This window comes from Branchiostoma belcheri, unplaced genomic scaffold (assembly GCF_001625305.1).
Source record: "Branchiostoma belcheri isolate BF01 breed outbred unplaced genomic scaffold, Haploidv18h27 scaffold25, whole genome shotgun sequence".
Classification (NCBI taxonomy): domain Eukaryota; kingdom Metazoa; phylum Chordata; class Leptocardii; order Amphioxiformes; family Branchiostomatidae; genus Branchiostoma; species Branchiostoma belcheri.
The window spans coordinates 2,842,652-2,858,820 of NW_017803854.1; the positions used below are offsets into that span (position 1 = coordinate 2,842,652).

The window sequence follows — 16,169 nt, forward strand, 5'->3', positions numbered from 1 at the left end:
GTCGGCTGCAGGATAGCTAGTTATCGGATGGTGAACGCACTTCGGAACAACAACAATTATGTCACGTATCTACATCTGCATCTAACGTTACATCTATTTAATACTGGGCCAAACCCTACATCTCGCCCAGGGTCTTACATACAGACGAGACATAGATGCGGCCGGTGGGGAGGGGGGAGGGTGCTCACATACGTACACTCCTTGCTCGCACGTAAATACTAGTATATGCGAAAATATTAGCCCAAAAGAAAAATACAGCAGTAGTTTAGAGCTTAAAATACCAACAGCACCGAGAAAAACTAAAGATATATCGATAACTTACCGACAACGGTGCGATCTGTCAGAACGACTCGTCCGTTTATGACAGAAAACCCAGTGGCGCGAAAATTCACAGTTGACGGCTTGTTTGCACCCATTGACCTTTGACCTAAAATGGCGGCGCGAAACCGGAAATACGTGTATGACCCCAGTTTTTGAGTCAAAAGAATTTGACGTCGCACGTTGTTGTTCGTGTGTTTTCACAAAGAAGGTCTAAAGTAGGTCAAATATTTCTAATATTTCAAAACATATGTTCAAAACTGTAATGAATCGCGTATGAATGCCATTCTTGTGTAATTGACCATGGTGTGCCACATATGTTATGGTTCAGTGAATTAGCCACTGAAACAGAAAATGCAGTAAAATATTGTACCATGACAGGTTGAGAGTCACCAGGCTCTGGCAGATTCTTGCAAATGCATATCAATTTATTGTGCTTCTCAAAAACTTTTATAAGTGTGTATTTGTACATGCATGTTATGTATGTACTGTATATTGATCAGATGCCAATGCCATGTGCCTTGTTTTGAAACAGATTATAATTTAGCACATCTCAATCAAGCTGTGGGGATTCTACTCTAGTCACTAGTCAGGGTAAATTTTCTTTAAGGCATAAGGTCCATATTATGTATTATATATTAGACAACAAGTACCAATTTAAGCTTACTAGAGTCAACAACCTATCACAGTATCAGACACATTTAAGTAAGGATAAATTATACAAAATCATGCCCTCTTTGTTGTTTTTCCAGATTGTTGCAGACTGCACAGCTGAAGTGAGATGGCGGTGAACCTGAGACATCAAGTCAGACAACTGTACAAAAACGTAAGGACAGCTGACAAGCATGGAACATTTCCTACAGGCCATTGACTGTTACCACCTATAAAAGAAATAATGGCAGTGGTTTCTGAACAGTTTTTAGTGTTAACCATGCTTCCTAAATTCTGAGTGGCTCAAACACACCAGCGTGGCCTGTCCTTGGTGCTGAAGTACACATAACAACATACAGTATTCTCCTCAATAATTTCTCAGGGTAAAACTATGTGGTGCAGTCTTACTAGATAACATACTGGCTATTAATAGGATAAATATTGGCTATCATATTTGTCTGGCGCAGGTAATTTTAAATGTTACCTGCACCAGTGCAGGTATGCAGAAAAATTGTTTCAAGCTAGCCATGAGGAGGTATAACTGCTTTTTGTGTCTTTAATAATGTTTGTGTATACATATAGTACCTACTTTTGCAAGCATAACTGAAGTTTAAAACTGTTACCCCTTGTTGGACCCTTATACATATGTGTGTCTTCTCCCCCCCCCCCCCCACCACCCTTATACACATGTGTGTCTTCTTTCCTCCCCTCACCAGCTGATGTTCCTTGGTAGAGAGTACCCCAAGGGCCAGGACTACTTCAGACAGAGATGCAAGGCTGCTTTCATCAAACACAAGGACGAGACTGACCCAGAGGTCATCAAGATGCTCATAGCCAGAGGAGACTACGTCATCAAAGAGCTCGAGGCACTGTACATGCTTAGGAAATACAGGACCCTGAAAAAGAGATACTATCCCTCATAGGTATATAGAGATGGATCAGATAATGGTAGCAATGAAAGTGTTGTTCTTCATTTAGCCGTAAGAGTATAAAAATGCAACATGTATATACTTCTTTGAGGGATTTGTATTTCATGGATCCAAAATGATGAATGAACAGTAGAAATTGGTAATGATAAAGTAAAGCTGCTAAAGTCACCACTTCCTTCTGAATGCAGTGGAGTGACTCAAGTTTCAACTTCAATTACAGTGATTATTCTTAAGTTGATGATAACATTAGCAGTTTTTGTGCATTTCTGTCATCCTGAAAAAATGCATTTTCTCACCATTAGGTTTGAGAACAAACTACCGGTATACATTGATATGGCCTTACACTTAGAAAGTCAGAGTGTATTACATGAAGATGTATGTAATACAAGTAGAATGAATCAGGACTGAAACGTGGAAAAGTGCATGGTACTGTTCTGGTACTGTGGAAGGCTACAGAAAAGTTTCGGAAAATATGGTTTAGGTGCATGCATGGCAATCAAAGATTGTGCTATGCAGTATGGTGACATTAAAATGTAAGAGGAAAAGCAGTCATCCTCAACTTGATATTATTGTATGCTTCATGTGTTGTCTCTTCAGCTGAACTTGGGAATTTCACAGTTAAACTGTATGTGTTCAGATGGACAACTTTATTGGTTAGGTTCAGCTATGCAGGCATTGAAATATGTACAGTTCAATCCAGTTATAGAAGAAAAGTTCATGATTGCATTGCAGGGAGTAAAGTAGTAAACGAAATGTTGATGATAGTAGAAACAACAAGTGCCCCTAGGCTAGTGTCTGCTAAATATAATGTCAAAGTAAATGACACTTTTCATCATATGGACATAGAGTTTTTGTTTACTGGTATGGAAGAATAGTTAAAACTGGCTCCAAGAATGCAAGAATGTTCAGTAGCTTGAGTATGGTCAGTCATTCTGCATGTCCATTGTTATTTGTTGCTACAGTACATAGAGCCTAATGGCATATTATGTCAATCAGTGTGTTGCACCATGCATGGGTGGTATTACCCATGTGAATTAGACTGTAACAAAAGTTTACATAAAACTGAACTAAGCTGGGGTTCAGGTAAATGTTGTGGTGCCAACTGTATGTTGTACTTGAAAAGGAACAATAAAACTATTGAGAGTTGTTCTGAACCTGGAGAGAGAGGATGTGTTCAAACAGTATGATAACATGGAACAGCTAGTGGATTGGTACACATACAAGCAACGGTGTAAACTACATATTTGCTTTTTTTACATGTATCATTAAAAACACTTTTAGTATAGGACTTATCTGCCATTGCCACTCCTTCCTCATCTACAACAGATTCCCTGTATATTAAGTTATTTTCCCATTAAAATCCTTGTCATCTTTTACATCAAGATGTATAGCAACTATTGCCTTAAACATTTCTTTCGAATTCATCTAAATTCCTAACTACAGGTCGTCATCGCTGGTGTCCATGTCCACCTCCGGCGTCTCCATGTCCGTGGCGTAGTCGAACTCTGCCACGGCGATGCCCGAGGCCTTCCACTTCTTGGGGCGGCGCGCGGGCAGACCCTGCTTCCTCAGGATGAAGTTCTTGATACTCAGACAGGGCAGGACCATTCCCTTGTGCAGCATCAACATGCCCCAGTCCTGCTCACACCTAAGGGGGAAAGGGTCCTCACATTTGTAACACCGTTTGTTAGAGGATCTTCATTTAATAATGGACAACTTGTTAACGTTGGTTGATCTTTCTGTTCTGTTGACTCGTCTCTGAAATTGAGAATAGCTGCTGCCCAGGCAAAGCGAAGTGCTCACCAACAACGGACTGAATTGTACCAATTTAGACTTGCCATATACTCTGTAGAGTGGTTGTCAATACTCATCTCTTCAATATAAAATCTGTATCTCAGCCTGCAGTTGTCAACGAATTAACTTGCGAAATCTCCGAGAAGGCAGGTTAAATGTGATAGAAGAATCATAATATACAGCAATGGCTTGAACGCACCGCCTGCATTTGACGGTGCCGGCGCTGCTCCAGTCCGGGAACTGCAGCCGCGGTTCGTCATCCTCATCCGCCTGGTCCGCCTTTCCGACAGTCCTCAGGAACTCTGGGTCTGGGTGTACGTGGTGGGCCCCCTGTAGGAGTGACAGTCCAAACCATCGTCAATAAGGACGATCTTTACTCGACTATTTACAGCATCGACAATCCTTCTTCAGACAAGAGGAATAGCTGTCATCAAATTCTAGGTAAGTGTAACCAGAGAAACAGCAGAATACTTTTAGGTTACTTTTAAAAATCGTAAGAACAAACCTCAAGCTAGATTATACAGGCAAGATCAAATCAAGCAAGGCAGAGAATGTGATCATAGAGCTTCCCATGGGAAGGTCCAGTGAAAAAAAGCAGTAATGTTAGTATCTACATACTACAGATACGCATTGAACAAAGGGCCAAAGATGACAGACATGCGTCACTAAGCTTAGCACAAGCTGCAAAGCACCGTTCCTCCTACAGGCGCTCTGTAAGCCTCACCTCTATCAGCCTGAGCTCCGCGGCGTCGCACGCCTTCTGGTTACACTTCTTACAGTGAAGGAAAGTCCCTGATGCCGCGGCCTGCTTCCGTGCCTTGATGGCAGGGTTGTTCCGATGGTGCAGCTCGCTGCAGACGGCCCGCTGTCTCTTCTTAATCTAACAGGCAGAGACAAATGGATGACATATTATAGCTACTTCACCAATTTCTTTGAGGTGCAGAAGTCTGTTTTTCGGTAGAGGTGTTAATGTCATTATTCTTATTACACAGCAATGTTTGCATGCATATGCATCGCTACTATCTTGGGCCTCTGGGTTCACATTAAGAGTGACCCAGATTGGACCGCTCCTTATTTGTCTCCTCTTCAACCGAATGTCATAATGTGTTTTTTTTCGGATGATTAAATGTTCTTTAATTTTACTTGACGGGATGGTTCTCCATGAACCTATTAAATCTTGCATGCCTTGAAGGCATTTACTGAGGGTGCTTTGGCGGCTTACCATCGTATCAAGAGTGACACTTAGCGCAATGCTGTCGGCGTGCAAATGCCGGAGACAATCCATAGATCCAATGATATATAGGAAATATCTCTGAAAATTGCTTCACACCAACCTGTTGTTCATACTGGTCGGCTGGCATGTCCTGTATGTACTTGATGGCCCGGTGCATCATCTGTATCTTGTACATGTTGTTTTCCTCTCTCTGTCCTGCGCCTGACTTTCCACCAGCCACCAGGGTGTAGGTGGAGTCTTCAGCTCGGGCTCGGCCGCTCGCCTGTAGATTGGTAAGCGTGGATGTGATATAGCCGGGAACATAGGTTGAGTGGACAAAAGAGGATGTCGTTCGCTTCCACAACTTCACCGGGCAGTTATAAGATTGTACTTAAAGTTAAAGATGCTGTACCTCCTCGGAGATTTAACGTGCATTGTACAGGCCAACCTGAAGGTAGATAGACTCTAGGCTAACCACTGTCACTGACGTTATCAGAGAGAGGCAAGGTAAACTGATTAAAATCTATGTGTTATATATAATTTTTTTAATTACAACAAAACACAAATAAATACCCAATGCTAGAAAGGACATAGGTTTAAGTTCCGACATGTCTCGCGCAATGTGTATGTGAAAGACGAACCTGCATCATTGCTATTTCATTGGTGACCAGTCCATAGCGGATGACGAAGTTACACTCCTTGATGTCCAGACCCTCCTCAGCCACAGTCGTGGCAATGAGCAGATTCAGCTCGCCTTCACGGAACCGTCTGATCACCTCTCGCTGTTTGATCTGGTCGGGCAAACTAAAACTCATGTTACCTGCCATTCCTTCCTTCCTTCCTTCCTTCCTTCCTTCCTTCCTTCCTTCCTTCCTTCCTCCCCTCCTTCAATCGCATATTCGCTCTCTCACTCACTCACTCACCCACTCACTCACTCACTCACTCACTCACTCACTCACTCACTCACTCACTCACTCACTCATTCGTTCCCAACTACTAATACGACTAAATTCCTACTCTAATGAGTTGAAGCTAATACAAAGTTTTAGAAGACTTTGTTATACATAATCTAACTCAATGTGCAAAATACCAAAGAGACGGTCTCACCGCAGTCATGTGGTTGTTCTTGCTGACGGAGCCGGTGCCTGTTCCCGTCAGTTGATCGGCTCTCAGCAAGTCGTTCAGCTCGGGCGTGTTCCGTATCCAGTCAAGCAGGTACCGCGTGGACTGTCGGGTCTTCGTGTAGAGGATCCCCCTGGCGCCCTCCTTCGCCTCGCACTCCTGCTTCAGCTTATTCTTCAGCGCCTCAAGGTTCGGATTCTCGTACTGTGACATCTTGGTGAGTTTCTCAAGGCGTAAGACGTTGCCTGAAAGGCGACCCGGAACAAATAAAACTTAACAAGTGTTTTCTAACAATAGATACATGGATCGACGTGGACAATTAAGTATGGCTAGTGGATGCTACATCAACATACTACCTACCGGAAAAGATCTGGGTCAGCCCTTCGTCCGTGTCGTCAAATACGTCCCGACGGTCATTCTCTTTGACGTAAAATTCCTTCAAGTACTGAAAGGCGTCGGACATGCGCAGTGTGTCGTTCATGACCAAGGCGTCGTTGTACTTCCTCAGGTGTTCTGCGCAGGTCTGGACACGTCGGTTGCTCTTCATGCCGCCTGTTACGGGAATAAAAACGTTGTTCTGTGTTTTCACTGTTTAAAGTGTAAGTTTTTATTTATTTCCATGTCATCTAATCAAATCTGATCTACATGGCGTGCGTAGTCCAGTGCCAGTGGTTCGAGCGACTCTGTCTAGACGTCTCTGGACCAATAGGTTGGGAGTTCGCATCCCAGCTTTTGCCGCTCACCCGGCATGCACGTTCACCCTACTCAAAAGGGTTGCAATCCCGAGGATGGGACGTCAAAGTGTCCACATTGTACTTGCATGCATAGCATGGAGTCTGCCTTCACTGTCACGAACAGTGGACGAATAGCTCATTGGTGAGGAACAAAAGTGGATCGTATAGTTTCTATTTTGTCCGAGAGATCACGAGTAGTTTCAACAAACTCTAAACAGAGAGACACTGACCCTCCTTCTCCATCTCCACCACCCACTGCTCGTACATCTGCGTGCCGAAGTCTGCGGGAGGCCGCCGCTCCCCTTCCGCGTCTATCAGCCCGTGGATCTGCTGCATCATCCTCTTCAGCTCGTCTCCGAACGGGTCCTGAAGCCGCTCGTTGGTGATCTCGCACTTCCGTTTGGGCTGTCCAACGACTTTCTTCAGTTCCTCCTCGTGTTTCTCTGCTGTCTTTAGCTTGGAGGCGTCCAGATTGGCAAGAATCTGTAAAACACAACATAACAGCAATAAGTCAGAGGCTCTGCAAATCAAAGTTCTTTATTCAAATCCACTCGTTGAACGTACAAGAGCCGACATTTTGATGGCCGTCTTGTTAAACAAGTGGTAACCGTTGTTAATAAAGAGTTTTGCTATTCAACCATTCTCCAACCTAATGAAATATTTACGGAAATAAGCCAGAGGTTACGTTACATACCGTGGAATGCCTTTCATCATCTAATGAGCGCATCAGCAGCAGCTCATATTGACTCGTCAGGAATCTGTCCGACGTACCTGCAGGATGTGTGAGACGGCCTTCTCGTGAGTCCTGGCCCCTCCCACCCCGGGAGACGCCGTCAGACCGACGATCTGAGGCCGGGGTCGGCCTGGCTGGTCAAACTTCTGCAGCATGAAGCGGCCCATGATCTTGTTGTACACGTTCTCCTTCTGGGTGTGGTGACATTCGTCGAAGATCATCAGGGAGAAATCTGTTTAGGACAAGAGGACCTTCAGGTTACTGGATGAAAACATAAATATGACAACAAAACAAAAACAAAAACAAGACTTCCCTTGCAATAGAAGTCATGACATTTATTGCCTTATGAGCTCTCTGGTCTGTCGGCTGGTTGTGGAGGTCTATAACTTGGACTGTGAACGTGAAGGTGATCTCGAAGCAGTTAACCTCACAGAAGAGCTACTCTTCCACTAGTTGTGAAAGAGGAGACAGATGTTTTGTACAGTTTTACAGGTTCTTTGTACGAGGGAATTGCCAAAGCTCTTTTCAACAAGTAACATGGGCAGTGGACCCGTCCTAACGACTTCCAAACTTTCCAGCAGCAAAGCTAAACTGCATACGCTACTGCACGTTTAGCTACAGCCACTATTTTCCCGGCCCCGCGCATAGTTATGACTTATAGTGCGCACCTGACAGCTCCACCCTCTCCTGGTCGGTCCTACTAAGGTGGTTCTCCAGGATCTGTGCCGTCAGGATGATGATGTCCTTCTGCTCTGCCAGCTGCTTGAAGCTGATGTGCTCCTCCTCGGCAGACGAGTAGTTCTCCCCGCTGATCGTCCCCAGTCTGCCGTGGAAGGACTTCGGCAGCAGCGGCTTGAACTGCTTCTGGAAATGCTGCTCTACCAAATGGACCTGTGATAAAATTTCCACTCTTCGTTAATCATTTGTTGCGAGGGTAATGCGAGAAATTCAGGACAGCATCGATATACTAGTTATCTTTTTTCCTGTTTTTAACGTATTCTTCAAGATGCTATGTAAATTGCAACCCGTGTTTAGGAATTTATAATGTAAGAAACGGATAACACCAAAATACGACTGTGAGACAGTGTGACCTAGGAGTATTACCAAACTGTTCCCTGCTAACTCTTTGCTAACATCGTGCCCTGCGTCTTTTCAGCCTCTAGATCTATTCCGCCTGGCGTGGTTGTCGATTGAATTTATAGGTTGACTTACAATAGTCGATTTCAAATGTGATATCACGCTTGCTAATTCCTCTCACCTTGTTGACCATGACCAGCACTTTTCCTTTCGGGTTTTTCTCCAGGTGGTCCTTACAGATGTAGACCGCCACGCGGGTCTTCCCGCTGTTGGTCGGCGCGCAGATCACGATGTTTCTCCCCTGCAGGGCGTCTTCAGCCAGCTCAAGCTGATAGTCGCGCATCGGGATGCTTCTTTCGGGCCCTTCAAGAAATTCTGCATTTGTTTGAAAAATAACGTTGTACTAATCAAAGACATTGATACAAGCATTTCAGAAATACACATATGTGATGAGAAGTGCCATTTTGTAAGCTGTTAATAGGGTTACTAGTATATCTTAAGGAGAACTCACCCATCACCAATGATCCTTGACCTCGAGCCTGGAAATCCCCTGTGTCTTCGTCTTCGTAACCTTCGTCCAAGTTGGGGTCATCCAACATGGCGGCCTTCATTGCCGACGCGTCTGCGGCCTGGACTTCCTCTGGAGAAGTAGATTCAGCAGTTGTATGTTTGTACAATTATACCATGCTGTATGTACTTAACTAGTATCATTGGTGTATCCAAGAACGGTTGTTGACTAGTTCTCTGTATGATGGCGCTCTCTTGATTCGACATTTTTGTTTTCGGTACGTTTCAAAATAGACTGCATTGAGAGGAAATACTACAACGATAGATCAATCAATTTCTCCATAAAACCTTTACATCGCTGTACCATGCGATCGTTGTTATTTGTTTTTATCTATTTCTTTCTTTATTTGCCTGGTTAAACCCCAAATTTATTCAGGCACGCCTACCATTTGCAGGTGAAATGGCCAGTCCTTGGAACAAGGTGCTCAGCCGGTCCTCGTCTATGGGGTCTACAGAAAGGGGGTTAAAGTGATGGTCAGGGACGGGAACTATTGTACCGAACGAGTGATATGTAATACAAGAGGGTACAGTGCAGTTTGGAAATGTCTATACAGATGAAAGGTTTGATCAGGTTTGACGTATAATAACTCAAAATACATGTAACTCAAGAACTACACGTATTCAGAACCATGCAACCTGCCTTTTTGGATACGAAGACTATCTAGAACGTGCTTGCTTGGTCCTATAACCCTAACCAATTCAGGTATAGAGCTAGATAGACACGGGCCAGATACAAAAATTAAAGCCCTTCTCACCCTGGTCTGTCCCCCGTCTGCCTAGGAGTAGTTCCAGTGACTGCTCATCTCTGGCACTCCCCAGGGCACGGACCAGCTCCTTGAACCACTGCTGAGGGTCACATCGGACTATCTTCTCCAGTAGGACATCCGCGGCTCGGGTGTTACCAGATGACTTCCACATCTGTTCGATCTGTTCTTTGTCTTCCTATTTAACCGCGAAAAAAATAAGAATTTGTTACATGCTATAATATTGAGCTCGCCACTCAGGCGTCGCCAAAAATCAGACAGGCGCACCTGTGCACGATGTGGCAACAACTGAGTCCAACTTGGGGATTCACCCTAAGTGCGTCATCAGGGGGAATGCCATCGATATCGTAACGTCAGAAAATGCTGCTACAAACCACATAAAGCCATGGTATGGAAAATATATGCCTACACGTAGGTGAGTGAGTATTGGCATTGATCTGCGATTGTTAAACGTAGTTTCAGCCTCTATTTTTATAGCATCTACACACGCACATGTCTGTATCAGACAGCCGGGGTGCCTACGACGCTTACTAAATCACAGAAAATCATTGAAAATAGCTGTTGCTGTAAACGCACCTGCGGTAAACACGGCAGATGCGGTAACAGGTCCCGTACCATCATGTTCTCTGTCAGACCTGGTGCCAGGATCCTCAGCAGCTCGCGGTACGGGGAGGAGTCGGCAGGGGGCGCTGTTTGCGTGGGACACAGGTCCTCCGCTACGTGCTTTGAGCCGGTTTGTCTCAAAGCTTCTACAAACTCAGGGAACCAGCCTGTAGGAAGAAATTTTGTTTTACAACACTACATTCGTCAGCAAATGCTAGGATTTGAATCTCTGTCTTTTACACAACTCAGATGTCTATTTTAACAACAGCCGCTACCTACTAGTACCTTTGTTGTCCTGCTTCAGTAGTTTATCCAGCAGCAGCTCTGCAGCAGCCTGCGTTCCTGTAGTCTCCTCCTTTCTCTTCACTTCCTCCTGGTCCTTTCCCTGCAGACTCGTGGTGCAGCAGCGCGCCACGGCGGCCGGGCGGATGTATTGCACCAACTTTTCCCAAAAGACTCGAAGGAGCTCCTTCTCCGGTTGGGCTGGTGTTTCGGACTCAGTTGTTGGCATCTTTCCGCCCTCTAACTGATTTGCTGTATGATATGCAACCAGGAGATACGTTAGCTATTCATGGATACACGTATCAACAGTAATATTCAAACTATTGACTGAGCACCTACATTGAGCAAGGCCACTGCACCCAAAATAGCTACATGATCTTTCAGCTCTGTGACATATATACTTAACATACTTTAAAATATAAGTTCACTTGGAAAACAAAAAGCTGATGAACAAATAAGCTCGACCCACCGGCGGTTTTTAAATCGGACGACCTATCAACAGATACAGCCGTAGCTAGTTCGTCAGCTGTCACACTAGAAGTGCTGGCTTGACATCGATGCAGTACTAGTGCGCAATGGTTTGTGAACAGACCCACTTTATCTCAGGCACACGGTAAACAGCAGAAGAAGCGTCGATGATGTCTTCACTGCTCCACGTAGACTTAAGTTAGTGACACAATAACTTCACTGCTCCACGTAGACTAAAACACGTATACACAAGAGACGGCACATTTATAGTGTTCCTGAAATGGACTTTGCGAAATCCCCTCCTGTGACAACGAAACTGTTTCTATACGTCACGTCACAGTACTGCACAACAATAGAAAGTGTGAAACCCCCGGAAAGTTGGCATGACAAAATAGTATTGATATGAAACCAAAGGTTCGTTCTACAGGACGCCTGAGATTGAACGTTTAGCTGCTGCTTTATTCTGATTCTTCTCTTTTATAAGATAATTATGTGTGAAAAGCTAACAGTTAGGCAGTATTGTTTTGCGTGCAATCTTCATCCCAACATCGCAATGTCTAGTACTTCCGAGTAGCAGATTTTCGCGCTTATGGATCTAAAATATAGCAAACCGAATCTGATGGATATTGTGCTACACAGTCTTATAATTAAGTCACAGAATTAAGGTGTTTCAACCCTGCGCTAGTATTCTACATGATTTGACGTGCTATATCAAATGTTTCATGTTTTTGCGTTAGGACGGTACGGGATCAATATAATAACGTTGCACCGTATTGTCCAGAGGTCGCGGCAGGGGATGCCCCCAATGGGGATTCCCCGGCAGGTGTTTCACTTCTCGTTTTCGTCAGTTTCGATGACGCTATATGATTTTGTTTTCGACGCTTTGGACTTTAATGTCTTTATGCTTACTGTATGTTTGTTTTACAGTATGTATCAATGCCTTATCTTGTAACATACTGCCCCCTCCCCCGGAAAACATCTATTGTAGGCTGAATGGGGCCACCCAGCCGTACTGAGATTAAATAAATAAATGCTGAAAGCCTTATTAACAACAATGTGAGAGGAAAAATAACGACCTGTTTTCTAACGTTGCATGGTTTTTATTTTGCTGTGAACATTCTGTTGTCTATGACACGATGGTATAAAGTACTGCTCATAGGCAGCAGTTCAGTTCAGTTTTGAATACATCGGCGTCGAACATCAAGGCAATTCTGTTTATAACCATTCAATCTCTTTTAATGCAAACCACAAAACAGTTACATAGGAACAATGTAGTACAATTTCAAAGCACTAATCGGAAAGTGAGGTTTGTTTACATTGTCCTTTAATCTGTGCAACTTTATATATGGTCTTGTGCAGGTCAATGGACCTGCAGGTTTCATACAGTCACTAGGAGGCGCTACACTATGATTTCACGTTTTGATAAAAGTCAAAGCAAGGAGTGTGGGAGCGGACGTAAGCTAACCAGGATGGTACCCAGGCTATAATTATTGTTTCTTTGAATTAATTATAAAAAAATCACTGCGGGGACGTTTACGGGCCGAGTTCGGGTTGTTCCCGCGCGGCGGCCAGGTAGGCCGGCCCCGGCCCCCAGCGTTGTGGACGCACGTAAGCGAACGACCCGTCACTCTTAAGCGGCCTGTTGCGAGCCACGAAAGACGCCTGCCACTTCTTCAGCCGTGCCCTGAGGCTTGGGCTCAAGGAGGATGTGTCACTGTTACGAAAAAAAAACGATTAAAAAAAATTAAAGATTAAGTAACTGGGAGAGACAGATCAAACACAACGTGCAGTACATACTGGCTAGCTTAAAAACAGTGCAAAAAGAAAGCCCGACAAAAAGCCTAAAAAACACGCCAAAAAATAAGCCAAAACCAAACCTCTGCTTGGAGAGTAGCAGTACATAGATATCATAAAATGCACATACAGATACAAAAATCGCTCCCAGGTGCGACATCACAAATTTTATATAGTCACCAGCAAAATGGTCATTTGAATTAGCAAAGATGACTGGTAATTTACATTTACTAAGAACCACTGTTACTTTGTGTCAAGAATGAATTGAAGCCATTCCTTCTTTTTCAAAATCTTTTCCTGAAATAGGCTGTCACTACGGACTCCAGGAAGAATACTATGAAATTCACACTAATGGAGATCCTGAACAAGCAAGCAAGCAAACAAACAAACAAACAAAAAAAAAGAGCTCGTATAGCGGCCAAGCTAACAACACAGGGAGAGCTTTACCTGGTAGCCAACTTGTGCTTCCTGCAGCTGCTTATAAACCACTGGCGGCGAACAGGCGGGTTCTTCCGTGCGGAGCCCGCAGCAGCCGGGCGAGGCAGCGTCGTGTCAGGCCTGGTGGGTTGTTCTGATGTCGGGAAAGTTGAGCGGGTTGGGGTCGGAGTTTGGCGGGTTGAGGTCGAAGTTGGGCGGGTTGGGGTCGAAGACAGGACGGTTGGGCTGGAAGATACGACGGCTGGTGTCGAAGTTACGACGATCCGGGTCGAAGGGGGTCGAGTCAGAAGTGAATGAAGAACTTCAGATTGTGGCCTTTTGTACTGCTTCGTCTAGGAGTAAAAGATAATCATAATTATGATTGTTGTATCTTTACAAAGGGATACATTTCATGCACAGAAGTGTTCCCAAAATATTCTACAGATACAAAAAACAGATAAATATTATTTACGGCAGACTTATGTTTATCATGATATGTACAATCATGCACTTGTGACAGCTCAAGAAATAAATTGGGGTTTCCTTACCCCAAAATGTATTGGTCCGTTTTGGTAGGTAAGGATCACGACAAGTCCCACAATCACAGCGACAGCGGCTAGTACCAACAGCAAGGTCGAAGTTTTGAGGTTTAGCGACTTCCATCCGCTGATCAGGCCTGTGGAAGCAATGAAGAAAAGGCCATAAAGATATTTCATAAGTGTTTGAAGACAGACATCATAACGCCTCGTTTCAAGCTGACTTATTGTAGTCTGTTTGATACTTTGGGTGGCTTCTGGCAGCTGATCCCTCAAAGTGAAGATTCTATTGGCATTGGTAGATAAAAAACACGTAAACATTTAATCTTTATTTTTTTGTTGTTTTGAGAGATCGAGCAACGGAAGTCCTAGTTCAGAAATTGACTTTAAAATGTATGAATGTAAGTTTCAGACTCAGACTCATTTCTAATGACAATGTTATGTAACACACCCACACTCATGATCAAACACACCCACACGTACACACACACACACACCGCAGAGAGAGAGGGAGGGGGGGGGAGAAGAAAGAAAAAAGAAATACACTTTAAGCAATGTCGTTATGTCAGTAGAAATGACACAAGAGAAATTCTCACAGTTTTGAGCCGTTTTCTCCGTGACGTTTTCGTAGTGTGCCTGTGTGTCTCCTCCGGTGGTCTGTGTGTCGTCAGAATCTGCGCTCTCGCCGCTGGTCTCCATAGCAATGGTGACGTCAGAGGCCGAGGTTGAAGTAGAATGCTGTCGGCTGTCATCATCTCGACTGACGCGGAGATGCCCGAGGTTGCTTTGTTGTTTGATCATTCCCTTTGCTCCCCGCTTTGTAACTACAGGTATCCTCGGCACGGTGGCTTTTGCTGCATAGTCCACTTGTAATCGTGACGACCTGGGATGAGTTGTGTCGGAACTGTTATTCTCTGAGTGTCCAAGACGGGTGTTCTCTGTACCTTGGTCACCTCTGGTACCTGGTGACTTGGTGCGGGTTGTAACTACAGGCATCCTTGGCACGGTGGCTTTTGCTGCATGGTCCACTTGTAGGCGTAACGGCTTGGGGCGAGTTGTGTCGGAAGATTTATTCTCTGAGTGTCCCAGATGGGTCGTCTCTGTACATGTACCAGGATCACCGCTGGTACCTGGTGACTTGGTGCGGGTTGTTGCAGGATAGTCTGTCGGTTGCTGAGGCTGAGGACGGGCCATGTCCGTACAGGAGGCGGCGTCCGGAGACGAAAGCGTCGAGCAAGCTGCGCCAATTTCGCCATTTGGATGGGAATCGATGCATGGAGGGTCGATAGGGCAATATTCTTGCTCAGGCGATTCGGGGTTGTTGTAATGACCAGATAATATTTCCTGGAGCCAACCCTGTAAGGACGCACCCTTTTCTTCTTCTTCTTCATCATCATTGTCATGGTAACTGTCACCTGGCAACGGATCTTCAGGAAGCCGGTTGCCTGCATCATCAGCCTCAACCTCCTCTTCATCTGGGAGGGTGTGGTACATGTGGACGCGGAAAGTGCCGTCGACCACGGTAGCGTTCTGGTCTTGTGCCATGGGCGGGAGGCGTAGGTAGGCCACGCAGTACGGTGTGATGCTAGGCCAGTCCTCGGAAGAGTTGGCGGGGGCAGATGGACGTGGGCCGAGGGGAGTATCGGCGGTTGTGTCAGGGCATGCAGTACGCCTATCGCCCCCTGGACGCTGGCTACCGTCTAGACATGGCTTGGGTCTACTGCTCTCGGGAAGTCCTGGTCGGTCCGGGCACGGGTTGGCTCTGTCACCGACGGGACGTGCCAGTTGGACCGGGCATGGGTTGGACCTGTCGCCGAGGGGACGTGCCAGTCGGTCCGGGCACGGGTAGGGCCTGTCGCCGACGGGACGTGATGATCGGTTCGGGCTCGCGTTTAGTCTGTCACCGACGGGACGTGCTGGTCGGTCTGGGCACGGGTTGAGCCCGTTGCCAATGGGACGTCCTGCAGCTGGTCGGTCCGGGCGAAGTTTGAGCCCTTTGCTGATGGGACGTGCCGGTCGGTTCGGGCACGGGCTGAGCCTGTCGCGGGCAGAACGCCAGGATCTCTCGGGGCACGGGTTAATCTTGCCTCCGTCTGATGATCGGTGGGTTTCTGTGGCGTTCTCCATGTGACCTTTTTCGCGGGGAAACGTCAGCATTAATTAAAGA

At 45.4% G+C, this 16,169-nt stretch overlaps 3 protein-coding genes across 4 annotated transcripts in view; 1 reads left to right on the plus strand and 2 right to left on the minus strand.

Annotated features, from left to right (window-relative positions):
- LOC109471560 (electron transfer flavoprotein regulatory factor 1-like) overlaps positions 1-2,293 on the plus strand; it is a 3,482-nt gene extending 1,189 nt beyond the window's left edge. Inside the window, exons 1-2 of one of the 2 annotated variants that reach the window (XM_019770911.1) lie at positions 1,056-1,144; positions 1,686-2,287. In XM_019770911.1, the coding sequence (XP_019626470.1) occupies positions 1,100-1,144; positions 1,686-1,892 (252 nt within the window). In that variant the 5' untranslated portion in view covers positions 1,056-1,099 and the 3' untranslated portion in view covers positions 1,893-2,287. Of the gene's footprint in view, positions 1-1,055; positions 1,145-1,685 lie in introns of those variants that run through there. The other variant, XM_019770912.1, reaches the window with a different exon arrangement.
- An 861-nt stretch (positions 2,294-3,154) lies between these two features.
- LOC109471579 (interferon-induced helicase C domain-containing protein 1-like) lies at positions 3,155-10,622 on the minus strand. Its single transcript, XM_019770930.1, has 15 exons — positions 10,479-10,622; positions 9,894-10,080; positions 9,525-9,587; positions 9,083-9,211; positions 8,753-8,946; positions 8,163-8,385; positions 7,533-7,726; positions 6,992-7,244; positions 6,388-6,579; positions 6,013-6,272; positions 5,547-5,696; positions 5,027-5,188; positions 4,417-4,572; positions 3,892-4,022; positions 3,155-3,546 (listed from the first exon to the last, which is right to left on the minus strand). The coding sequence occupies exons 1-15, from the start codon at positions 10,521-10,523 to the stop codon at positions 3,336-3,338; spliced, it is 2,550 nt and encodes an 849-aa protein (XP_019626489.1). The 5' UTR covers positions 10,524-10,622; the 3' UTR covers positions 3,155-3,335.
- Positions 10,623-13,601: 2,979 nt separating this feature from the next.
- Positions 13,602-16,130, minus strand: LOC109471417 (sialidase-like). The gene is made up of 3 exons (XM_019770703.1): positions 14,599-16,130; positions 14,015-14,142; positions 13,602-13,712 (listed from the first exon to the last, which is right to left on the minus strand). The coding sequence occupies exons 1-3, from the start codon at positions 16,127-16,129 to the stop codon at positions 13,602-13,604; spliced, it is 1,770 nt and encodes a 589-aa protein (XP_019626262.1). The 5' UTR covers position 16,130.
- Between the last annotated feature and the right edge of the window lie 39 nt (positions 16,131-16,169).